The 26,267-nt window shown below is 47.5% G+C and overlaps 1 protein-coding gene across 9 annotated transcripts in view; it reads left to right on the forward strand.

Annotated features, from left to right (window-relative positions):
* Window positions 1-5,547, forward strand: part of LOC310826779 (zinc-regulated GTPase metalloprotein activator 1A-like) — a 34,960-nt gene extending 29,413 nt beyond the window's left edge. For 7 of the 9 annotated variants that reach the window (XM_083702101.1, XM_083702105.1, XM_083702103.1 and 4 more), the window contains 5 exons: window positions 161-212; window positions 2,078-2,146; window positions 2,389-2,454; window positions 3,959-4,088; window positions 5,323-5,547. In XM_083702101.1, coding sequence (XP_083558227.1) covers window positions 161-212; window positions 2,078-2,146; window positions 2,389-2,454; window positions 3,959-4,088; window positions 5,323-5,396 — 391 coding nt within the window. In that variant the 3' untranslated portion in view covers window positions 5,397-5,547. The remainder of the gene's footprint in view (window positions 1-160; window positions 213-2,077; window positions 2,147-2,388; window positions 2,455-3,958; window positions 4,089-5,322) is intronic. The other 2 variants (XR_014555978.1, XR_014555979.1) reach the window with 1 other exon arrangement.
* The last annotated feature ends 20,720 nt before the right edge of the window (window positions 5,548-26,267 follow it).

A 26,267-nucleotide genomic window follows, 5' to 3' on the forward strand; every position in this document is an offset into this window, starting at 1 on the left:
TCTTTGGTGGTATCTTGACTCTACACTTGCCAATTTACCTCTGACTGCTCATCATAATATCTTGCAAATGCTTTTAAAATGAATTTTATATTCACAATATTAGATACTTTGTATTTATTTCTGCTTAACATAATGCTGACAGTGCTCTATTTATTTTAAGTTTGCAGCAGAAGCTGCAGCTTGAGGAAGTACCGAAACCACACCTTGATAAGGTAATTATTTTATCTTATATCCATCTATCAGCTCTACATTAAGCATTATTTGCTAGGCAAGTGTTTGTAACTATTTACACATTATTTATGTATCTATTTCATTTATAAAATGTACATAGCAAGCCATTTGTATATTTTCTTTTTCACTCCTCATAACTTGATCAGTCATCTTGGGGTACAGGAAAACGTGCTAAAGTCAGTCTAATGAATGGTAAAAAGGGAGGAAGCACATAAGAGCTTGAAAACGTAGTAGTTCTGTGCACATGTACAGGTATATTTTTACAGCATATTGCTTATTTTTAACCTGCAACATTTTAAAGACATTACTGCTAATGTATTTACAATTTTTTGTGGTTTTTTCAGTCTTAAGGCTGGATACATAGAAGAGCAAGCAAAACTCCATTTGCACAGTCCTCCTCCACACCCAATTGCAGCCCTCTGTGTGTATCAAGCTCTCCTGAGGATTGAGTGACCTTCTTTGCCTTAGAACCAAATGGGATTTTTTACATTAGGAGAGTTGAAAGGAAATAATAATAATAATAATAATAATAATAATGGTAAAAGGTAAAGGGACCCCTGACCATTAAGTCCAGTCATGACCGACTCTGTGGTTGCGGCGCTCATCTCACTTTATTGGCCGAGGGAGCCGGCGTACAGCTTCCGGGTCATGTGGCCAGCATGACTAAGCGGCTTCTGGTGAACCAGAGCAGCGCACGGGAACACCGTTTACCTTCCTGCCGGAGTGGTACCTATTTATCTACTTGCACTTTGAGGTGCTTTCGAACTGCTAGGTTGGCATAGCAGGGACCGAGCAACAGGAGCTCACCCCGTCGCAGGGATTCAAACCGCTGACCTTCTGATCGGCAAGTCCTAGGCTCTGTGGTTTAACCCACAGTGCCACCCACGTCCCTAATAATAATACAATAATAATACAATAACAATAAAAATTTATATATCCCGCCCATCTGGCTGGGTTTCCCCAGCCACTCTGGGCGGCTCCCAACAGAATTAAAAGCACAATAAAATATTAAAAGCTACCCTGAACAGGGCTGCCTTCAGATGTCTTCTTAAAGTAAGGTAGTTCTTTATTTCCTTGACATCTGATGGGAGGGCGTTCCACAGGGCGGGCACCACTACCGAGAAGGTCTTCTGCCTGCTTCCCTGTAACTTGGCTTTTCGCAGTGAGACAACTGCCAGAAGGCCCTTGGCACTGGACCTCAGTGTCCGGGCTGGATGATGGGGGTAGAGACACTTCATCAGGTATACCATTTATTTCAAAGGCACAATTTTATGTGGACCAAATGGAAACTAATTTATGAAAAATCTCCAATTTTAATAAGGCTGTATAATAATATATTGTACTAGCAAATAAGTGATCAGAATTGGATTCACAACAAATATCATCATGGCAGGTGGATTTGCATTAGTACTGCAGTGTTCCTCAATGTTGCCATACTGAAGTAAACACCATTGCTTGGTGCTGTATTGCATAAAGCTGTCGTGTGGTTCAGAAATGTGTGAAACGCCACTTGAAATATTTTTCAGATAACTACCTCAGTATAAACTACAAATTCAATATATGATAGGAAAGTATTGGCAGGGGATTTCAGCTGATACAAAGCACTAGGAGGATGGGGCATGTACTGATACTAACTATGCTTATGTTTAGTTACGAACTTTCAGACTTAAACCATTCCAGGGTATTACAAAAGCGCACATGCACACACACGTTCTATATATTTTATGGCTTTATTTCATATTGTTTTTGTACACTGCCATGAATATGTATTAAAAGTTTTTAATTAAGGTGCATTTTGCCCTTATTAAAGAGCTGATCACAGCAAGTTTTACATTTCTGTTTTCAGAGTATTGTTACATTCACATTTGAAGTGCTAGGAAGCACAACTGAAGAAGAGCTAAATGTGTTTGTTCAAGTAAGTGCTATATACTTTGCTTTTGAAGCATAATCACTTGTGAATTTCTCTGTCATGGATGCTTTAGTTGAGATTCTTGCATTGCAGGCGGTTGGACTAGATGACTCGGAGGTCCCTCCCAACTCTACAAGTCTATGAATCTGTTATTCATCCACTAGGCAGAGAACAGAAAAGGGAACATGCACACTCCTGTGTATCGCATTATGAATGTCTCATTATTAAAAGCCCCTTTCTGTTTATAGGATCTTCTGTGGGAGAAGAATGTAAAAGACAAGAGAGGTAACCCCATGGAAGTAATAAGACTCAAGGTTCAGTATTCAGTCCTACCAAACTTGTTTTCAGAAGTATTGTTTATTTTGTTTGTATTGTTTTTTGTTGTTTTTGCTTGGGCACAAAAAGTGAATACATACACAGCAAACATAAACATAAATTACCGTAGTGTGTGTCAATTCAGATGTATCTGTTGAATCAGTAGTATTTGAATACTGAGATTTAGCTTTGTTCTGTTGGAGACAGCATCATGGCACTTTCCTGCAGCTATTGGGTAACATCTGAATCTGTAAACCTTCTGGGAGAAATCTGTGATATATCACTCCTCCCTATACAGTGGTATCTTGGGTTAAGTACTTAATTTGTTCCCGAGGTCCGTACTTATCCTGAAACTGTTCTTAACCTGAAGCACCACTTTAGCTAATGGGGCCTCCTGCTGCCGCGCCGCCAGAGCACGATTTCTGTTCTCATCCTGAAGCAAAGTTCTTAACCTGAAGCACTATTTCTGGGTTAGCGGAGTCTGTAACCTGAAGCGTATGTAACCTGAAGCATATGTAACCCAAGGTACCACTGTATAAGCATTACCTCTAATCTAGGACATTGGTGGTGGGCTCCTCCAAGGCAGCCCAGGACTTCTACTAGTACCCAGTGTTGTAGAAGAGGGGCATGCAATGATCACTGAGCAGGCCTTCTTAACCTATAGCTCAGTCGGTAGAGCATGAGGCTCTTAATCTCAGGGTTGTCTCAGGCTCTTAATCTCAGCCTCATTTGGGGCAAAAGATTCCTGCACTACAGAGGGTTGGGCTAGATAACCCTCGTGGTCCCTTCCAGTTCTATAATTCTATGATTCTATACTGTTGTCCAGTAGAAGATTTGTGCGTACTTGTTACCTCCTCCCATGCCCCAGTTTCCAAGGTCTGTGCTAAATCCACCATTCTTAATGTGAGGACAACATTTCCCCGGTTATATTGGAATTTTTAAAAAGCCCAAAGTACAACAATAATGTTATATCATAATAGAATCATAGAATCATAGAGTTGGAAGAGACCACAGGGGCCATCGAGTCCAACCCCCTGCCAAGCAGGAAACACCATCAGAGCACTTCTGACATATGGTTGTCAAGCCTCTGCTTAAAGACCTCCAAAGAAGGAGACTCCACCACACTCCTTGGCAGCAAATTCCACTGTCGAACAGCTCTTACTGTCAGGAAGTTCTTCCTAATGTTTAGGTGGAATCTTCTTTCTTGTACTTTGGATCCATTGCTCTGTGTCCACTTCTCTGGAGCAGCAGAAAACAATAATATAGATCATATAATTTTATATAATCAAATAGTTATAGAATTATATTTTCACTTGCATCAGAAATACTTTCTGTATTTACTGTAATGAGCTTAGCCTTTTCTGAATCTTTCAAAGTAATTAGAATGAACACCAGGCAATGTTATTTTTGTGTGTGTGTTGGCTACATAATATTACCACACCTCAAATTAAATCTATAGATACTTTCCTTTTCCAGTAACTTATTTATATTCTTTCTAACCAGGGACTTGTGTCTATCAAAAACAAACCTCATCAGGTGATAGTCCAAGGTGTTCATGAGCTGTACGATCTAGAAGAAACCACTGTAAGATGGAAGGAGGAGGCTGAACGAACAAATAGATTGGTTGTAATAGGTAAGAGCAGTATATACATTTCATAGGCCTATTGTACAAAATCACTGAAGAAAGCCAAATGATTATACAAAAACATAAAGATAATTCATAAAATTGTTCTTGGTACAGTACTGTGCAAGATCTACTAAAAAACTGAGATAATGTCAAGTTTCTATCAAGCTGTTATGGTCTTTTCAGTAGTGCTGTATGTTTCTTCTTGGCATGTCTATTTTCCTCTCTGTGGCCCAAGCTACAGAAGAGTGTTTTAAAATGTGGGGTGTCTTCCAATGACATATAAAGCAGGCTGTGGGGAAGAGCTGTTTAAAAGAGCAAAAAGAACACATGAACAGGGAATTACAAGTTCTCTACCTATTTGTAGTTTATCTCTGCACACCGTTCTTTCCTTCAGTGTGGTTCTAAAACTAGAAATAAGCTTTAGTAGAAAAATGCAGCTAGAGGGAAGTGAATAATGTGTTGGCGGGGATCATGGTTTAGCACTCCTCAGCTTATAAGTTATCTGGACAGTTTTGTAGCCTGACTTGGATCTGTCGTTATCCACAAGTAAGTTTTTATCATGGACCTCAATCAGTAGCAATTGGTTCACAGCAGAGTAGCTTCACTGATTTTTTAGGCAGACTTCTTCCTTTTGAAGTATGGTAACTCCAGATGCCAGGGTTTCTCTCACCTGGGTGGAGGCAGTGCAAACAAGCTTGGGGTGAACATCTATCTCGCCCTGTCAGAGTGTTGAAGAAATACAACCTGTGCCATTGATGATTGTGCCTGAGTCTGTAGCTGAGGCAGATCCAAGGAACACACTGGACAGAAAAATAACAAAGCATCATGCCGTAGCTACTTTTGCACCATTTGCTGTTCGTTTAACTACCTGCTTTCCTTCCCCCAATAGCTGCTCAACTACAAGCAGGGAGATTAGGTAACAAAATGAACTTTCCCAATATGAATGAAGGGTTAGGAAATATGAGAGGTTTCATCCCCCTATTTTATATGTTCAGCTATTTGCAATAATATCCTTGTATTGAGGTGGGAAAGAAAATTTTTGCAGCAGGTTAGACAAGATAATGGGGCTATGCTGCTCTCTTGCTGGGACACTTGCCCTGTATCCCTATATCTGTCATTTGAGTGGAACTTGGCTGTACTAAGTGCTTTCTTTCTTTCAATAGTGTAAATTATTGCTTATTTAATAATGCAAAATATTGATTAAAAATGTTTTTCTTTTTTTTTGTTGTCCTCTCTATAGGTAGAAACTTGGATAGAGATATCCTTAAAGATGCCTTTATAGCTACTGTGACTAAGAGAGGAGGAAATGGTTAATGTCATCTTCTGAAGAAAGTACCTTTCAACAATTCATTTCTATAATGAATGAGCCAGAGTCCTGGAGCTGTTTTCAGCTTTGGCACTGCTGTTAAAATTTGATTCTTCTACAGTTTAGCAGATTTTATTTTATTAAATTTCATTAAATTAATTTCGTAAACTGGTTCTTCACAGACATTGGAATGTATACTTAAATAATGGAGTACAGTCGAACCTTGGTTGTTGCACTTAATCCATTCCAGGAGTCTGTTTGACTCCTGAAACGGTTCAGAAACCTGCACTCAATCGGAAGCCGCGTTGGACGTTTGGCTTCTGAAAAATGTTTGCAAACCGCAACACTCATTTATGGGTTTGCGGCATTCGGGAGCCAAAACATCCAAGTACCGAGGCGTATGAGAACCCAGGTACGTCTGTAGTTATTGTTTGAAAGAATGGGCTTGCGTGCATGCACAACCTAATTCACTTTAGCTTCCCCAAGTTACCAGGGTCTAGTGTTGCTTTATTATATTGACTTGAAGAGTGACTGAAAAAAAGATTGTCATGGCTATTGATATAATGGTAAGAAAGAAGGTAACTTATTAGTTGTCACAATCAAATGCCATCAGATCACAAAGCTAGAAGGAAATGGAGATGATGTGGTCTTCTTGTCTTCTTGCACATTAGAACCCCTATTATTATTATTATTATTATTATTATTTCTTTTTAAAAAATATTTTAATTGAATTTTACAAATAAAATTTCCATCAAAGCATATCATTCACCATTACATATAGGATTCTCTTAATCCTTGACTTCCCACAACCCCTCTCTGATTTCCATTACCCTCCCCTTTTCCCTACAGCTTATCCAATTTTATCTAAATTGTGGTTCGAGGGCCCGACCCCCGTGAAGTGAAATGAAGACACAAGGACACGTGATATGAGGTTAATGGGCTAGAAAAGGCCACAACTTTATTGATTACAGCAATGAAAAGGTATTGGCTTAGGCATTGGATCGAAACAAGTGGGTTTATTCACCAGGGGTTCATCACCTGTTGATGCTAATCCAACTATAGGCTCACCCCTGCTGTCACCGAGGGTTGTGCCATGGCCTCCCGCCAAGCAGGCATTGGACAGAATACACGACCGCCAGATTCCTTTAACGGAATACCCCTAAAAATTGAAGGCATAGGCGATGGCCACACCTAGCACTTCGACACACCACAACACATTATTCCAATGCCTAACCTACCCACCAATACCACAAAAGTTGTGACGATTTCTACGAGGTAGGCGAAAAAACCAAAAAGCCTATTGCCAAATGGAAAAACTCCTACCAGGCCCCCCGGGCAACCAGGGCGACCAACCTAAGGTCCATAGCAAGGCCAATGACCTAAGCCCTAACTAAAAGGGAGTGGAGGGTGGGTGACTTGTGACGGGACGACGACGAGGAATGAGGCCATGGAAAGGCTGGCGCTGCAGCAAAAGGCTGCTGAACACGCCCCCACCACGGCACCTCCAGATGTGGGAGTTGTAGTCCAACATCTGGGGACCTACAGGTTGAGACCCTTCTTGGAGCCAGGACCCTTCTTGGAGCCAGGACACGAAGGCAAAACGATTTTAACAGCTATAAACACATTTCAGGCTTGGCTTAAATCTTAATAAACTCCCCCAGCCCCAGGTTGCTTTAAACTTGCCAGGGCTTCTCCTCCCTTAAGCTCCTGTAGTGGACCTTCAGAAGAAAAATCTTATCCATAAATTAAAACAATACTTTAAAAAGACTCCTCTTAAAAACTCCCTTAAAAGAATCAAGTCTTCAAAAAAAGTTATATTATCTAAGAAAGTCCTTAAAAGAATCCTTCCAAAAGAATTTAAAAATTATAATATAGCACCTTAAAGACCAACTGAGTAGTTTACCTAAAAGAGTCGAACACGACTGTCAGAGCCACCCGAGGTCCCAGCTCACAAGAGACCAAAATCCAGTCCAAGTTATATACAAAAGGTTTTATTGAAGAACATTGTTGTCGTTACATCCAAGCTCCGTGGCTCAGCATCTGTTACCCTTAGATGTTAGAAGTCCCCTCTGAGTCAGTCCCGCCCCTGCACCAGCTTAAGAGGCTTGTACTGCTCCACCTTTTCCTCTCCTTCCTTTTCCGCAGGGTCTTCCTGCCCCCCTGTGCTCCCTCCCTCCGGGACTCCCCCGAGGCTGAGTCTTCTGACGCCTGCTCCCCCCTCCTTCGTGCTTTGGGACCAGGCTCCTCCTCAGGGCTCTCCTCATTTCCGCGCGCCTCCACATTTGAACTTGGCGCGCGTACGTTGCCTCTGACCTTCCTTTCGACCGTTACGCTACTCTCAGTACTACACTCCTCCCCTTCCGGCAGGACGTTCTGCTCCGAACTCCTTCCCCTCTCTGCTTCCTGTTCTGCTCTTTCTGACACACTGGCAACTCCACCCCCTTCACTCCGTTCCGACGGAGAGGCCGGTCCCGATCTCCAACCCCCACTGGGGATTCCCTCTTCGTTCCCCTGCTTCTGACTGCTTCCCTCTCTACTGCCCCTTGGCCTGACCAGGGGGGCTCCCTTTTGGGAATCCTCGGATTCACTTGACGGACTCACTGACAACCTCGGGTCGTCGTCGTCCTCTTCCTCGTCGCCCTGGGACCCCTCCCCCTCGCTCTCTGTCCCTGAAACCCTGACATCCATCTCCCCCTCGAAGCCCCCCCTTCCCCCCTCCCGCCCATCGGGTGCAGGTTGTAGGAGCTGCAGCTCTTCGGAGGTGGATGCAGGATACAGGTTGTGTACCTCCATATCCTCTGCTTGCAGTTCGGTGTATGAGTGTTCGAATTCGGGTTCTTGACCCAAAGTGTTCTCTTCTCCCTCTTCCATTGGTACCTCGTCTGGTGCTGCCGGCCAAGGTCCCGTCAGCCATTTCCTGCGCCAGTCCTCCTCTGGTTGCTCGTCCCACCAATAAGAGGGTTCTGTGTCCACCCCTGAGCACGATCCCCTGGGCGGGCTAGATTCTGGCGTTCTCTCCTCGGCTGAAGAAAACCCCCGGAAAGTACTGTCTGAGAGTGTGGGCGTAAAGAGCCAGTCATCAAAGTACTCGGCTGGCATGGGTCTATGCGGGAAAAGGGCATGGAACTCGTCTTTTAGAAGAGGTTCATCTAAAGCGTAGCCCGGCACCCAACCGTTGGCACTGGCTGGAGTGCCCTCTGTGGCTAGAAAGTATTCTACCCCCTCTTTCCCCCATCTCGAGTCCAGGATTTCTGTGACCTCGTTGAGTGGTTCGGCCCTAGGCGCCCTCTCCCTCTCCTGTGACTTAGTGTGTAGTTGCGGGACTGTTTCAGACTCCTGAAACCTGTGCGGTGCCTTGTAGGGGGTGAGCACCGACCTGTGAAATACCGGGTGCACTCTGGAACCTTCGGGGAGGGCTAGTCGAAAGGCTACAGGGTTGATCTTAGCCTCCACCTGGTACGGCCCTAACTGCCTGTGCCCTAGCTTCTTCTTGGCCAACGACTTGGCTGGCATCGCTTGGGCCGCTAACCACACCCAGTCCCCCACCTGGATCTCCTCCCCCGCTCTCCTGTTTTTGTCTACCTGCACCTTATATGCTTGCTTGGCCAGCTCCAAATGTCTCCGCAACTCTTCGTGCACCTCCTGCAGCTCCGCTGCAAACTGGTCGGCTTCTTGCGGCACCCCCTCTCTCGGTGCCCCGAACCCCGGGAAGGTTCTGGGATGACGACCGTTGTTCGCGAAGAACGGCGTCACCCCCGTGGACGCGTGCTTCGTGTTGTTGTAGGCAAACTCTGCCATCGGCAGGTAGTCCACCCAAGCTGCGGGTCGCTGATTGGCGTAACATCTCAGGTACTGCTGCATGATCGCGTTGACCCTCTCAGCTTGGCCGTTGGTCTGTGGGTGTCTCGCCGACGTAAGGTTGATCTTGACATTCAGGATACCTAAAAGCTTCTGCCAAAAATTGGAACTGCGGCAGCCCATGCACCTTGAACACGTGATCAATGAAGAGTTTGGCAGTCTGTTCCGCCGTCGCCACCTTTGCGCACGGAATGAAGTGCGCCATCTTGGTGAACAGGTCCACAACCACCAGTACCGCCGTCTTCCCTCTGGAGCTGGGCAGGTCAGTAACGAAGTCCAAGGCTACCCTCTCCCACGGTTGCTGTGGCGTTTCCAGCGGTTCCAACAGCCCCGCTGGCTTCTGGTGTACTGGCTTGGACCTTTGACAAGTGTCACACCTGGCGACGTAATCCGCTACCTCTCCACGCATCCGAGGCCACCAAAAGTCCCTTGCCACCAGTTCTATTGTCTTCTCCTTGCCGAAGTGGCCCGCACTGGGGGCGTCGTGCAACTGCTGCAGAACCTTTGCGCGAAGCTCGTCGCTTGGCACGTAGAGGGCACCTTTGCGAGTTAGCAGCCCGTCACGTAGTTGGAAATCTTCGCCACTCTGCACACCTCTGCGCAACTCCTCCATCTTGGACTGTGCGAACTGATCCACTTGCAACGCGCGTCGCACCGCGTCCAGATCTACTGTGATGGCAGCGCACGACCACGCCTGCGGTGCGAAAATGTGCCTGGCTGCTACTGGTGTCGCTTCATCGAGATATTGCGGTTTCCTGGATAGCGCATCGGCTATAACGTTGGAATCTCCGGGGATGTACTCTATCCGAAAGTCGAAATCCGCGAAGAATTCCGCCCAGCGCATGTGTCTCTGGCTTTGGAGCTTCGCCGTGCGCCAATACTCTAGGTTCTTGTGATCCGTGCGGACCTGTACTGTGTGCTTGGCTCCTATGAGGAAGTGTCGCCACGCTTTGAACGCTGCGTGAATGGCCAACAGCTCTCTGTCCCATATGGTGTAGTTTTGCTCCGCCTTGCTGAGCTTTCGGGAGTAAAAGGCACCGGGTCTCCAGTTCCCATGTGGATCTTCTTGCAGGAGCACGGCTCCAACCGCCCTGTCTGACGCGTCGGTCTCTACTCGCATGGGCCTGCCTGGATTCACGTGCAGCAGCTGCTCCTCGGAGGCGAAAAGGCTTTTAAGCTTCCGAAAAGAGCGCTCCGCCTGTTCCGTCCACACGAACCTCTTCTTCTTGGAACTCAGAGTGTCTGTGATCGCTGCCGTCTCCTTTGCAAAACCTCTGATGAATTTGCGGTAGAGGTTGGCGAAGCCGACGAATCTCTGGACTTCCTTCCGATTGCGTGGGCTCTTCCAGTCCAACACCGCGCGGACCTTGACGCTGTCCATGGCCAGCCCCTTGTCGGACAGCTTGTAGCCCAGGAAATCCACCTCCGTCACATCAAACTGGCACTTCTCTAACTTGGCGTAGAGCCTGTTCTCCCGTAGTCTTTGCAGGACTTCCTTTACGTCCCTCTCGTGGGCCTCTTCCGTCTCCGAAAAGATCAGGATGTCGTTGAGGAAACACACACATTTCTTGTAGAGGAGTCCCGCTAGCACGTGATGCATAAAGGCTTGGAAGACGTGAGATCCATTTTGGAGACCAAACGGCATAACTCTGTATTCATACGTGCCCAGAGGCGTGAACATGGCCGTTTTCCACTCATCGCCCTCCCAGATGCGTATGAGGTTATACGCTCCACGCAGATCCAATTTGGTGAAGATCTTCCCCTTCCTCACGGTTGCTAGGAGATCATCAATCTTAGGGATGGGGAAGGCCTTGGGTTTGGTCATACTGTTTATGGTTCTATAGTCCACAATGAGTCTCTTTTGGGGCGTGTCCTTCTTCACAAAGAACACAGGACTGCCCCCCACTGCTTTCGATTCCCGGATGAATCCACGCTTCAAATTGTGCTCTATGAACTCCCTGAGCTCTTGCATTTCGTCCTCAGACATGGAATACAGCTTTGCAGTCGGCAACTGTGCCCCCGGCACCAGATCGATGGCACAATCATAAGGTCTGTGGGGCGGCAACTGGTCAGCTTCCTTCTCGCAGAAAACCTCCAGGAACCCTTCGTACTTGCTAGGTACTGCCTGCACCATGCCAAGTCGCAGCTGCTGCTCAGCCCCCTCCTCCTGGCAGGACTGGATGCAATTTTGAGCACAGTACGATGAACAAAAGGTGATCTGGCGTTGGTACCACGCTACAGCAGGACTGTGTCTCTCCAGCCAACTCATGCCCAATACTATAGGCGTGTCAGACAGGTGGGTGACATTGAAGCTAATGACTTCTCGGTGATCTCCAATCCGCATCACCATGGGAGGTGTCTGTTGCACAACTTGCCCTCCTAGCAATTTCCTGCCATCCACCGTGACTACGTTCAGAGGCGTTGTGGCGGGCAGAAGCGCTATGCGATGCTGCTTGACGAATTGCATCCCCACGAAATCGGCGTTGCTCCCCGAATCGATCGTGAGGGGCACTTCTAGGGTGGTCCCATTTGGCAACTGAAGTGTTGCAGTGAGCTGCACCGCTGGCTTGGGTGGTAAAGGGTCTGTGGGTTGCAAAGACGCTGGGGACTGTTCTACAGATTCGCCTGGCTGAGCCCCAGCAATTCTGCTTCCAGCCAGGCATTGTCGTTTCCCTGAGGTTCCTCTTCCTGGATCACTTCTGCAGCTACCGTCGCTAAAGCTGCAGTGTGTTTCTGGAGCCTCTGGGGGCACTCTTTCGCCATGTGCAGTGCACTGTCGCAGATGTAACACTTCCTGGTCCCTCTAGGAGGCTTCGCCTTTACTACACCGGAAGCTGGGGCTCTGGCTGTTGCTTGAGCTTTAGCACCACCAAGTTCCATCGGCTCCTCCCCCTGCCTCCCCAGCGGCGAGGGATGTGACTGACTGAACTCCCTGGGGATGAAAGAAGACGTCCTCGCTGGTGGACGCACCTGACGTTCTTCCTCATTGTGCCAAGGACGTCCCTCGTGACGTATCCCAATCGCCAGAGCCCTCTGCACCACCTCCTCCAGGGTCTGAGGTCTGTCTCCCCTGGCAAGTTCGTCCTTTATGGGACCGCTGAGACCCTCCCAGAACAAATCCCTCACAGGTGTGCAGTCTTTCTCCCAGCGTAACGCAGTCAGTAAAGCAAAAAATCTGGAATGGTACTGACGCACAGTGGCTTTGCCTTGCCGCAGTCCAAATATCTCCCTGCGTGCAAGATCCAAATCTACGGTTGACTGGAAGCAGGCATCCAGCGCTTTAATGAATTCATCAGAATCGCGGCGGGCAGGGCCATCTTCACGCCACAAATTGCGCAACCAGTCTCTGGCCGGCCCATGCAAGTGAGAAACAATAAACCCCACTTTCTCCTCCTCATCTTTAAAGTCATGACGAAGCAAGTGCAATGCATACAAAACATTTGCTCTGAAACTGGGGTAGTGCTTCAGGTTCCCATCGAAGTGGGTGACTAGGCTGCCCCCCCGCCTTCCAAGTCCAATGCCCTCTGATCTGGACCCTGGGAACCCTTCCCTGTTTGCACGCTCCCACCTTGTTTGCAGGTCCTGGCAGCGCTTCTCCATTTCGTCATGCTTCTTCTGAGACGCAAGGACTGCAGCGGTGAGTTCGGAAACTGTAGTTCGCAGTGCTGTCAGCTGATCCTCCGCACTCATGGCTGTCACCGTTTGTGAGCTTTGCAAAAAAAAATTTTGCGTTCTTTGGGAGGGGACTTACTGTCAGAGCCACCCGAGGTCCCAGCTCACAAGAGACCAAAATCCAGTCCAAGTTATATACAAAAGGTTTTGAAGAACATTGTTGTCGTTACATCCAAGCTCCGTGGCTCAGCATCTGTTACCCTTAGATGTTAGAAGTCCCCTCTGAGTCAGTCCCGCCCCTGCACCAGCTTAAGAGGCTTGTACTGCTCCACCTTTTCCTCTCCTTCCTTTTCCGCAGGGTCTTCCTGCCCCCCTGTGCTCCCTCCCTCCGGGACTCCCCCGAGGCTGAGTCTTCTGACGCCTGCTCCCCCCTCCTTCGTGCTTTGGGACCAGGCTCCTCCTCAGGGCTCTCCTCATTTCCGCGCGCCTCCACATTTGAACTTGGCGCGCGTACGTTGCCTCTGACCTTCCTTTCGACCGTTACGCTACTCTCGGTACTACACTCCTCCCCTTCCGGCAGGACGTTCTGCTCCGAACTCCTTCCCCTCTCTGCTTCCTGTTCTGCTCTTTCTGACACACTGGCAACTCCACCCCCTTCACTCCGTTCCGACGGAGAGGCCGGTCCCGATCTCCAACCCCCACTGGGGATTCCCTCTTCGTTCCCCTGCTTCTGACTGCTTCCCTCTCTACTGCCCCTTGGCCTGACCAGGGGGGCTCCCTTTTGGGAATCCTCGGATTCACTTGACGGACTCACTGACAACCTCGGGTCGTCGTCGTCCTCTTCCTCGTCGCCCTGGGACCCCTCCCCCTCGCTCTCTGTCCCTGAAACCCTGACAACGACTAATCGACTAAACAAGTTTAATGCAACTAAAAAACAGAAAGTAGAACACGCGAGTCGTGACCTCCGCAATTACTTTTAAATCACAAAAGGTGCATTGAAAGAACAGCGAAGTGGTTTTCCACGGAAATGTTTCTCTGCGCCGCGTCCCCCAGGCGCGCTCCCGGAGCCAGAGGCCAGAGCCCGGAAAGAGAGTGGGCGGCCAGGGAAAGTCCCTCCCGCCTGTTGGTGCGAGCCAGACAGTGAAACAGGTCCTCGGCCTTTTTGAAGCAGCCTCGGGCCGAAGAGGCTTTGCTCCTGCCACGTCTGCGGGCTGCAACGCGCCTACTGTTGTGTCATCATCATTATGACGTCATACACACCGTGCACAAGAGACGAATACTGTCACCGTAGACCTTGAGAGACGAGGGAGGGAGGGAGCGGCGCAGAAATGATAGGGAACCAATGGGTGAGAAAATATTCCGTAATGGGGGGACGCATCCTACACGTCACAAAAATTCTAGAGGGATTTTGTGGGGAAGGGCAATAACGCTGAACGGGAGACGTGGGCGCGGCTGGGGGGCTCCATCGGGGGGCGCCTCCCGTGGCGGAGCTGCTTTCACAATGTCAGCCCCTAAAGCGAGCGCTCGTGAGAATTTGGCCGACGTCGGACGGGGCTCCTGGGCTGCCCTCGCGGGGAAGCGGCGCCTGGCTGTCCGTGGCGCCTGCAGACACTCGAAGCTTTTCCGCGGCCTCCTTTCCTGTCCGGCCCCAATCCTAAGAGCGCTTGCCGGGGAGTAAGCCGCCTCTGGCACAGGACGAGCGGCCCAGCCTTGGCTGCTCGGGGGGCGGTGGCGGGGGTGGGTCCCCGGGGGTCGGAGACCGTGGGCTGCTCCCCCTCCGTCGGCTGCGCTTCTGGTGCGCTCCGGAGTCAGCCTGTCTCGGACTGGACGGCCGGGCTTTAAAAGGCAGCTTCTGATTCGGAAGCGAAAACGGACGTGTTCTTCAAGATTGGGATGTTACTAACACGACAATTCTCTGTTGATATTTGTATTATCAAACATGTACTCTGCTAATATATGGAAATATATACATTGATACTTGTATGCAATATATGTATGCTGATGGCATTGTGTTAATTTTATAGGAAAACTATCTTATATTTGAATGGAATCAGACAGTTCTTTTAAAAACATTTTTTAAAAAAACATATCCCCTGAACGTGCTCAACAGAACTCCCTGTTTATATTTACTTTCGTTTAATAAGCTTGCAGAACATAATTTCGGAACTAAAAATAAATGGCAGCATAAAACGTTTTCACACCAGTAAGCAAGAAACACAAAGTGTGGCGAAGCTCATGTTCTACAACTTGATACAGATTGATATGGATCTGCAATCAACGTACTTTACTTTCATCAAGTTAAATAGGCACCCAGTAGAAAACTGGGCACCATATTTGGCAGGATTTTTATATGGCGCTTGGGGGACTGCCAAATTAACTTTCCTTGAAGCTGTTTCCTAAATTGTAAATAGTAATTGTAGTTCCTTTTTAATTCCTGTTAAAGAACAACTACTCAGTAGTACTTCGTGGTAGAATTTAATATTTGAAGCTTATTTGATTTCTCTGACCCTCTAATATTCGCATGTTATCGCTTCCCTTGTTCAAGGGGGCGGAAAATACGTTTGCACCCTTTCTCCATCTACTTCCTTTTGGAGTGCGGGCTAAATTCACCTAAGGGAATACAGAGTATGGGAATAAAGAGTACGTGAGCGACCGACAGTAGTCTTGTTTGGTACTAAATGTGCATTTATATTAATCTGCTGTATTTGGTCTGCTTTGACATCTGTTGGAATACTGTTGGCAGGAGAAGTAGGAAGGATAGTAAAGAATACTTTTCTAACCCACGTTTTTCATAAATTGCTGTTCTTGTTGATTTTTGGGGGGAGGCACTACTATAAACACAGCATGGCTGTTTCCCCAGCATTTCCCCTAATTGTCGTCTTCTTTCTGCTACACCTGTGATGTTATCCCCCCCCCCCCACGCAGATAATAATTTCCGTTTATATAATCTTTTTGTGTGGTGGTGCCCATCTTGGCTTGCTCTCGAGAGAGCTGCGAAATGCTTTATGGCAGTAGTTCCCACTTAGCCAAGCACTGCAGACTCTCTCTTTTTCAAAAGCCAAGCCATGGATCTCCTACTTTTGAAAATGTTGATATCTCTATGATAGTTTTTGTTATGTGAATGGAGCCACGGACCCCCTGGGTGGGTTATGCGCACCCCCTGAGGTCCACAGACCACCAGTTGGGAACCACTGCTTTATTGTGTTGCTCTAAGCAACCTCACGTATTTTGGTAGCAAGTTTTGTGTTTGTTTGTATTTTGTATTTAAGACTGGAAAACAAATTCAGATTTTGATTTGAGATTACAAATCTGGGTACTCCTGAATACTTTCTGAACCCTGACTCGTGCAAGTATAAGTAGTTGTTTTTAAACTGCTGTACTGGGCTCTAAATAGTTTTAGGGGTCACCTCAGTCAAAGATGATTGACTGAGGCAGTCAGTCTTAGGCAGGACCTTAGGCAGCCTTCTGCCCGGGTTGCTGATGCAGCTGCACGTCCAGTTGTACATCCACTTTCAAAGTCCGTTCTAGTCCAGTGCTCTGCCCATAGGAATAGGGACACACATCTTCAACCCTGATGGTGACCAGTTTGCTCATGACAGCTGGACCTACTTTCCGTGTTGTGTTCACATTTGGGAGGAGAGATGGCAACCTGCAGGTGTTGCACCCATGTCACCCTTGTCGGTGAGACGTGATCCGTTTCCCCAGTTGCCTATTGATGTATATATCCTGCTTTATGTTCGGAACCTCACTAATGAAAGAAAAACCGCGTGTGCTTTGATTTCCAACGTGTGTTCCCCACCATTGCTCACTCAAGTAGCAGCCAATGGGCAGCAGGATCCCTCCCTTCCTCCCTCCCGCCGCGCAGCCCTTCTTCCCGGCCTCGAGCGCCAGGCCCGCCTGCGCTGCGCTCCTCGCGATCCCCACCCGAGGAAGGGCAGCCGCGCGCCCGGATCGCCGCTGAAGGATGCGAGCGGTGCTAGCTCAGATTGGAGCCCGAAGTGCAGACGCTCAAGCGCCTCTGTTCCTGCACAGACTCACTTTCTGGTGCTCCTCCTCCAGGAGGTTTTCTGCCGACCTCCCCATCTCAACTGGTCTGGGATTTAGGAAGGGTTACTCTTGGACATGAAGTGTTCACAGCGCCGAAGATCTGAAGAAAGGCAGTCTAGTACTTCCTGATGTTTTAAAATAACTCAACAAAAAGACTTTACTGTAGTATGTTTGTAGAATGGCTATGATGTGATAAACCTGTTAGTCTTTAAAGTGCCAACAGGTCAATGAGCTTTCGTGTGCATGCACACTTCTTCAGATACACTGAAACAGAAGTTACCAGACCCTTCTATATAGTGAGAAGGTGGGGAGGGGTATTACTCAGAAGGGTGGTGGGAATGGGTGATTGGCAGATAGCTGTGATGAGCCTGTTGACGACTCTTAACGACTGCAATAGGTCTTACCCTTCTCACCCCTTGCTTTTTCCTGTAAGACCTATCGCAGTCGTTAAGAGTCGTCAACAGGCTCATCACAGCTATCTGCCAATCACCCATTCCCACCACCCTTCTGAGTAATACCCCTCCCCACCTTCTCACTATATAGAAGGGTCTGGTAACTTCTGTTTCAGTGTATCTGAAGAAGTGTGCATGCACACGAAAGCTCATACCAAGAACTAACTTAGTTGGTCTTTAAGGTGCTACTGGAAGGAATTTTTTTTGTTTTGACAATAAGAAGGGCAACTGAAGAGTCCCAGACTGCGCTACCACAGTTTGATGTTCTGAGAAATCTACTATCATCACTTGCCTGTGCAAAATTAATCAAAAGTAGAAACAAAATTGAGAATCACCCCATATCAGTTTACCAAAGATTTTAAAATGCCAAATGGATGTTAGACACAGTGGCGTAGCGTGGGGGTGCAGGGGGGCCGGCCGCACCAGGCGCAACATCTGGGGGTTAGGGTTAGGGGGCGCAAATCCACGGGTTAGGGGGCGCAAATCCACGGGTTAGGGGGCGCAAATTACTTGCCTTGCCCCGGGTGCTGACAACCCACGCTACACCACTGGTTAGACATATCTAAATAGAAAGTCCAGCCAAATATTTATTACATGTGACCTCGGTTATTGGAATTTGCTGTAGTGCATTGTTGAAGTGATGTCTTGTTTGGGACTCAGATAAAATGATATGTATCTTTCTGTCTGATTTTTAATAGAGATTCATTTATTGGACTGGGGGTGAATTCATTCATTTGCTGGTTGGTGATGGCCATAAAAGTCATATTAATTGGTTAACTGGTTAAAAAGATATTGGTTAGGTTTTTTTAAAATGACTACAGCATCATTAAAATGGTGGCTGATTGTTCTGGTATGAAGCATTTATTATTATTATTCCAGCAGACTTTTAATTCAGTTCTGATTTTATGGTTTAATCTCCTGTATCCCACGTAGAGGTAACTGTGATCAAGCTGTATACAATTAATGAAATACAATAAATAAAAATCGGATTTGGAGTACTGGAAGGGTGCAAGCCTTTCACTTTCCTCCTTGTACTTTTTTCTCTAGTTTACTTTACATCCAGTGTCAGGGCTCAGCTAGAATAAAAGCTTATTCCAGAACAGACTGTGGGGAAATAAACTGATGTCTTTTGTAGCATTCTAGCCTCCCATGTTGATATCTATGGAAGAACTACATAGCTGCCATATTTGAGGTGACCGGCCAGTGCTGGAAGCATAGGACACAAGACCTAAAGAAGCTGAACTCAAGGCTGAAGGGGTGCTGAATGCCCCTCCTCAAAAAGCTTTACCAAAACTAAAGTTGAGGCTTATGCTGTTCATGAAACTTAGGTTAGAACTTTGTTGTTGTTTAGTCGTGTCCAACTCTTCGTGACCCCCTGGACCAGAGCACGCCAGGCACTCCTGTCTTCCACTGCCTCCCACAGTTTGATCAAAGTCATGCTGGTAGCTTCGAGAACACTATCCAACCATCTCGTCCTTTGTCGTCCCCTTCTCCTTGTGCCTTCCATCTTTCCCAGGGAGTCTTCTCTTCTCATGAGGTGGCCAAAGTATTGGAGCCTCAGCTTCAGGATCTGTCCTTCCAGTGAGCACTCAGGGCTGATTTCCCTAAGAATGGCTAGGTTTGATCTTCTTGCAGTCCATGGGACTCTCAAGAGTCTCCTCCAGCACCATAATTCAAAATCATCAATTCTTCGGCGATCAGCCTTCCTTATGGTCCAGCTTTCACTTCCATACATTGTAGCCTTATTGGAGTTCACCGATTGGGTCTGCGTTGCTCCGGGACAGGAGGAAGGAAGTCAAAATGACACCGAGGTTGCTTCAAAGAAAGAGTTTATTCTGCTCTCCGGGTAGCAGAAGGCACCTGCATGGTGAGTCCACAGCAAGTACAAAGAAATGACAGGTTTCATGCAGTTTATATATCCTCCAGGCACCCTCTCACTCCTCCCCTAGGAGCCCAACCACATCGGCGTACATACACAGGTTGACATCACATATGTTCCTGCTCTGGTACTCTCAACCAAGAAAGGATCTTCCTTCCTGTACTTCTGACCATAAAAGGATATTACTGTTCCTACTCCTATTTTGGAGCAAGAGGTCACTACTTCCGAGAACATGCTCTGGCGTTAGTCCCAGACTTGGGTCTCTGTGTCATTTGCAGCCACATCTTGGCAGCCACATCTTGGCCCTTGCTTCCCACTCCCGCTTCACAAGCCTCACAGAGTGCCAGCCAAGCAGCCTCAGGCCTTTTAGCATCCAGGATAACATGCATCAGATCAGCACTCACATTCTCTGCCAGAAAAGCAAGCACACGCTTCTCAGCTTCTCTTAGCTTTGCAGCTTCAGCTTTCCCAACCGCCTTCTGTGTTGGCTGAACTGCTTCCCAAAGCTTTGTCCCAACGAGAAGATATTCCATGTGAAAGCTCCATTCCAACCAGCTTTCACAAGTCAGCTTCTCACATGGCAGCTTAAGCTCAAAGCCATGCTTCTGGGACTGAGCCATCTCTCCCCCGGTGCCCAGCGTACTCACGTTTCCAGCAGCTTTCCGGCACCCGGCTCAGCAGATCAGCTCCTTTCCCAGCGAGTTCCTCTGCCCCAGACACAGGCAGGACTCCAGCTGGCCCCAGCATCTTCTCAACTGGCGTCAAACACACACCGGCACACCGTCGCAACAGCTTCAAAGCAGTAATTAGCGACCCATAACCTGTTGAATAATTGGCGTAGCTAATTGGATTGGACCCCAATTAGGCGCAGCTGCTTGAATGGAAGCCCGGCACACTTCCGTCTGGTGCCTCTGCTCCCGGTCCTCCGTCCTTCGTCAGCCACAAATGCAGAGCTTTTACCCGCAGCGTGCTGTTGCTCCCCGGTGTTAAGCAGATCAAACACACCTAGGCGTCAGTGTGTTTATAACTCAGTCTTTATTCAAGCAGTTAAACAGTTACAGAGCTTTCCTGGACTCAGCTCGCACATTTTGCTTCTGTCTCTTTCGGAAGCAGAGACAAAACAGACAGTGAGATAAAGCCACTCCCACCTAGTAGTCACGCCTCAGGAATGGAGAGACGTCACTCAGAACTCCTTAACCCTGTGAGTTCTGAAACTAGCCACACCCCCTCTTCTATCCAGTCCTGAGGTGACTTGGGTGTTTACCTTTACAGACCTCTGTGAGATCAGTTCCTTTTCCAATGCCTTGCGCACCTTCCTGGTGTCCTTGTCAGGCAACTGTGGAACCTCCTCACAACTCCCAGGTTCGCACTGTGCGAAACCAACCCACACACCTGTGGCCTGATACCTCTCAGGTGGAATGCCCTTTGTGGCTTGAGAGGACCGCCTGGGTACAAACTCAGGTACTTCCTCTGACTCACTGTGGTCAGCAGTTGTGTCCTCTGCATCACGGGATTCCCCCTCTGACTTAAAGCGTCTTCGAATTCTCTGCATTATGCTAACAGGAGACGCAGGCTCACTCTTGGGCTCTCTTTTAGCAACCTGTGGAGATGCCCCACCCTGTTCTTGATCCTGGTCATCGACCTGGTCTTCATCAACGGGTTCAGCCCCTGGCTCTCCCTCATCCTCATCTTCAGACAGACATTCTGAGAGAACATCAGGACTAGCATTGCGCTTTGACATACCATCTTGTTCACAGAACTCAGCATGTCTGCTGACCAGAAGCTTGGTCTGGTCACCTTCTGGATATGCAAACCTCCATCCCTTTGTTGCAGGTTCATATCCACCGAAGATCATCTTCTGGAACTTAGGACCACCCTGCTTTTGTTGCGCCTTTGGCACCGGCACCCAGGCCGGTGACCCAAACGCAAGGAAGAAATGTACCTGCGGCTTCTCTCCGTAGAGCACGAAATGTGGGGTTTCACCTACGACTGAGTTGTAGGACCTATTCATCATGAATGTCAGTGTTCTCGTCGCCTCCCACCAAAAGCTCTGAAGCAAACCAGAGTCACACAGCAAAACCTCTGTTGCTCGGACCAGAGCTTCACATCTGAGCTCTGCAACGCCCCTCTCCTGTGGAAATGTCACCATGTGACATATCCCTTTCTGGCGAAAGAACTCCTGCAGAGCAGACCCAGTAACCTCTGCACATCGGTCACTCTTGAACCCCTGCACCTTGGTGGAGAACCTTAGTTCCACCTCTGCAACCCAATCTTTGATCAGTTGTGGTGCACCTTTCGATTTGAGAGCAAAACACCACGAAACCTGGCTACAATCGTCCTGCATCGTCAGCAGAAACCTGGCCCCTCCCAGACTCTTTGGCATGGGCCCAAAAAGGTCTGTGTGCACGAGCTCAAAAGGTTTTGTGGTTACCCGCTCCACCCTGGGATAACTGCACCCTTTTACCTTTGCCCTTTTGCATGCCCTACAATTTAAGGATTTGCCACACTTCTGTATTTTGCAACCCTTAGTACACTCCGGCAACATTTGGATATCTTCCAGGGTACCATGTGCCATCTTTTTTGTGCCAAGCACAGGCACATGAAACATGAGTGGGAACTGTAGCACGCATAGCTTGTGCCCTCTCAGCATTCCCCTCACCCTTCAGAGGCATTTCCAGAACAAAGAGATTATTCTGCCCCTTTGCAACACTGACCAGTTGCTTTCCTCCCTTGGAAATTGTGCATACATTGTTTTCAAAGCACACCTTATACCCTTCCTGTAACAGACAAGGAACAGATAAAAGACAATGTTTCATCCCAGGCACCACGTAAACTTCCAGCTGCGCCTGTAAAACAGAAACATAATTTGCTATGTTAGAAACCGACATTTGTCTCCCATCAGCTAACACAATATTTTTCCCATCTGAAATAGATCTGCAGTTCCACATCTCGACAGCAGGTGTCTCTGTAATCAGATGCCTGCTAGCTGCAGAGTCAATTATAAAGCGTAGCACTCTCTCCTCCCTGGAGCTGTCCTTCAACATCGCCATAGCAACAAACGTCTCGCTGCCCCCACCCTTGGGGCTTCTGCAGCTGTTCTCTCTGGTTGTCACGGCAACAAACTCCCCCTTGCAGGAAGACTTGCTCAGGACCTTGGCAGCTTCCGTAGATGCAACTGCCTCCGTTGCCTTGGAGACCGGACTTGTCTCCGCATTCCCACACAGCTCTGTAGGCCTTATCTGCACTTTGTGCAGGTGGCCGGCCTTGAAGCGTCTAGCTCTCTGCAGCTTCCCAGGCTCCGAGTCACGACGAAAACAACCTTTGGCTGCCTTTGGAAAACAAGCCGTTTCTGAGCTTCCACCGCTCACTGCCCCCCCACTGCTCTCAGGGCTCCCAGGACGTTTTCCTGCACCCCCTCTGGTGGGTAAAGGGCTCCCAACGCTTGGCCTCTCTCCTGGCTCCTCACACAGGTATGGTGCAGCATTCATACAGCTGCCTGCAATAGTCCCTTCGTCCCCCCGTGGGGGCTCACAGCTCCCCTCAGCTGTGTGTCGGCTCTCAAGAATGTGCCCAGCGCCATCTTGCCTCTCCCCTTCGGATGCAGCCACATCTTGGCCCTTGCTTCCCACTCCCGCTTCACAAGCCTCACGGAGTGCCAGCCAAGCAGCCTCAGGCCTTTTAGCATCCAGGATAACATGCATCAGATCAGCACTCACATTCTCTGCCAGAAAAGCAAGCACACACTTCTCAGCTTCTCTTAGCTTTGCAGCTTCAGCTTTCCCAACCGCCTTCTGTGTTGGCTGAACTGCTTCCCAAAGCTTTGTCCCAACAAGAAGATATTCCACGTGAAAGCTCCACTCCAACCAGCTTTCGCAAGTCAGCTTCTCACATGGCAGCTTAAGCTCAAAGCCATGCTTCTGGGACTGAGCCATCTCTCCCCCGGTGCCCAGCGTACTCACGTTTCCAGCAGTTTTCCGGCACCCGGCTCAGCAGATCAGCTCCTTTCCCAGCGAGTTCCTCTGCCCCAGACACAGGCAGGACTCCAGCTGGCCCCAGCGTCTTCTCAACTGGCGTCAAACACACACCGGCACACCGTCGCAACAGCTTCAAAGCAGTAATTAGCGACCCATAACCTGTTGAATAATTGGCGTAGCTAATTGGATTGGACCCCAATTAGGCGCAGCTGCTTGAATGGAAGCCCAGCACACTTCCGTCTGGCGCCTCTGCTCCCGGTCCTCCGTCCTTCGTCAGCCACAAATGCAGAGCTTTTACCCACCTCGTGCTGTTGCTCCCCGGTGTTAAGCAGATCAAACACACCTAGGCGTCAGTGTGTTTATAACTCAGTCTTTATTCAAGCAGTTAAACAATTACAGAGCTTTCCTGGACTCAGCTCGCACATTTTGCTTCTGTCTCTTTCGGAAGCAGAGACAAAACAGGCAGTGAGATAAAGCCACTCCCACCTAGTAGTCACGCCACAGGAATGGAGAGACGTCACTCAGAACTCCTTAACCCTGTGAGTTCTGAAACTAGCCACAGTCAGGACATAAGATATGTCTGTGTCTGTTCTACTGGTAAAGTCAAGGCCAGTCTTGCCGTCAAACTGATAAGGGAGAGAGCTGTGTTCTTGTTTTGCATTTGCTCAATGGCTAAAGTTTATGCATTTTAGCTAAGGAGAAATGGGGATTTTGGTGCAGTTTAAAAGCTGCCTGCACAGTCAGTTTTGGGGTTTGGGAAACCCATTCCTTCAACATCACTACTGGGAAAACCATAGCTTTTACTTTACGGACCTTTGTTGGCAAGGTGATGTCTCTACTTTTTAAGAAGCTGTCTAGGTTTGTCATTGCTTTTCTCCCAAGAAGCAGGCGTCTTTTAATTTCGTGGCTGCTGTCACCATCTGCAGTGATCATGAAGCCCAAGAAAGTAAAATCTCTCACTGCCTCCATTTCTTCCCCTTCTATTTGCCAGGAGGTGATGGGCCCAGTGGCCATGATCTTCGTTTTTTTTTTATGTTGAGCTTCAGACCATATTTTGCGCTCTCTTTCCCCCTCAATAAAAGGTTCTTTAATTCCTCCTCACTTTCTGCCATCAACGAAGCAGAAGTAGATGTCTTTCTGGAACTCTCTAGCTTTCTCCATAATCCAGCGCATGTTTGCAATTTGGTCTCTGGTTCCTCTGCCTCTTCTAAATCCAGCTTGCACTTCTGGGAGTTCTCTGTCCACATACTGGTTGAGCCTACCTTGTAGAATTTTAAGCATAACCTTGCTAGCGTGTGAAATGAGTGCAATTGTGCAGTAGTTGGAGCATTCTTTGGCACTGCCCTTCTTTTCCAAACTTGCTGGCACATTGAGTGTAGCACCTTAACAGCGCCATCTTTTAAAATTGTAAATAGTTCAGCTGAAATGTCATCACTTCCACTGGCCTTGTTATTAGCATGGCTTTCTAAGGCCCATTTGACTTTACTCTCCAGGATGTCTGGCTGAAGGTCAGCAACCACACTACCTGGGGTGTACGAGACATCCATATCTTTCTGGTATAATTCCTCTGTGTATTCTTGCCACCTCTTCTTGATGTCTTCTGCTTCTGTTAGGTCCTTACCACTTTTATTGTTTATTATGGTAATCTTTGTACAAAATGTTCCTTTCATATCTCCAATTTTCTTGAACAGATCTCTAGTTCTTCCCATTCTGTTTTTTTCCTCTATTTCTTTGCATTGCTCGTTTAAGAAGGCCTTCTTGTCTCTCCTTGCTATTTTTTGGAAATCTGCATTCAATTTCCTATATCTTTCACTATCTCCCTCACATTTTGCTTGCCTTCTCTCCCCTGCTATTTGTAAGGCCTTGTTGGACAGCCACTTTGCTTTCTTGCATTTCCTTTTCATTGGGATGGTTTTTGTTGCTGCCTCCTGTATAATGTTGCGAGCCTCCATCCATAGTTCTTCAGGCACTCTGTCCACCAAATCTAAAACCTGTTCCTCACTTCCACTGTGTATTCATAAGGGATTTGATTTTTTTTTTAATGATATTTTATTAAATTTCACAAAAATTAACAACAATAAAAACAACCCAAATCACAAAAAACCAACAAACGCATACAACAAAAAATACCAACAAAAGACAAAAAAAACGACAATAAAAAACATAACAAAGAAAATTCAAGATTAAAAACAAACTCTGTTTCGAATTAATAACCTTCCAGATCTTATTTTCCTTGCTTCCACCCGCTTTCCTTTCATGTATTCCAATTTAAAATTAGTTCAGCAATTATCATATTATTCAAATTCATTTTTTATCTTTACCTTTATACTCTTATTTATCTTAATCACTGGAACCCCTTCATTTCATTTACAATGCCCTTAACATTCATAAATTTTACAATGTTTTTGTAGATAAACTTTAAACTTCTTCCAGTCCTCCTCCACCTGCTCTTCTCCTTGATCTCGGATTCTGCCGGTCGTAAGGGATTTGATTTAGATTGTATCTTACCGGCCCAGTGGTTTTTCCTACTTTCTTCAGTTTAAGCTTGAATTTTGCTATAAGAAGCTGATGATCTGAGCCACATTCAGCTCCAGGTCTTGTTTTTGCTGACTGTATAGAGCTGCTCCATCTTTGGCTGCAGAGAATATAATCAATCTGATTTCGATGCTGCCCATCTGGTGATGTCCATGTGTAGAGTCGTCTCTTGTGTTGTTGGAAAAGAGTGTTTGTGATGACCAGCTTATTCTCTTGACAGAACTCTATTAGCCTTTGCCCTGCTTCGTTTTGATCTCCAAGGCCAAACTTGCCAGTTGTTCCTTTTATCTCTTGATTCCCTACTTTAGCATTCCAATCCCCTATAATGAGAAGAATATCCTTCTGTGGTGTCACTTCTATAAGGTGTTGTAAGTCTTCATAGAAATGGTCAATTTCAGTTTCTTCAGCACCAGTAGTTGGTGCATAAACTTGGATTACTGTCATGTTAAAAGGTCTGCCTTGCATTCGTATTGAGATCATTCTATCATTTTGGAGATTGCATCCCAGTACAGCTTTCGCCAC

This window comes from Podarcis gaigeae (genome assembly GCF_964106915.1).
Source record: "Podarcis gaigeae genome assembly, chromosome: 11".
Classification (NCBI taxonomy): domain Eukaryota; kingdom Metazoa; phylum Chordata; class Lepidosauria; order Squamata; family Lacertidae; genus Podarcis; species Podarcis gaigeae.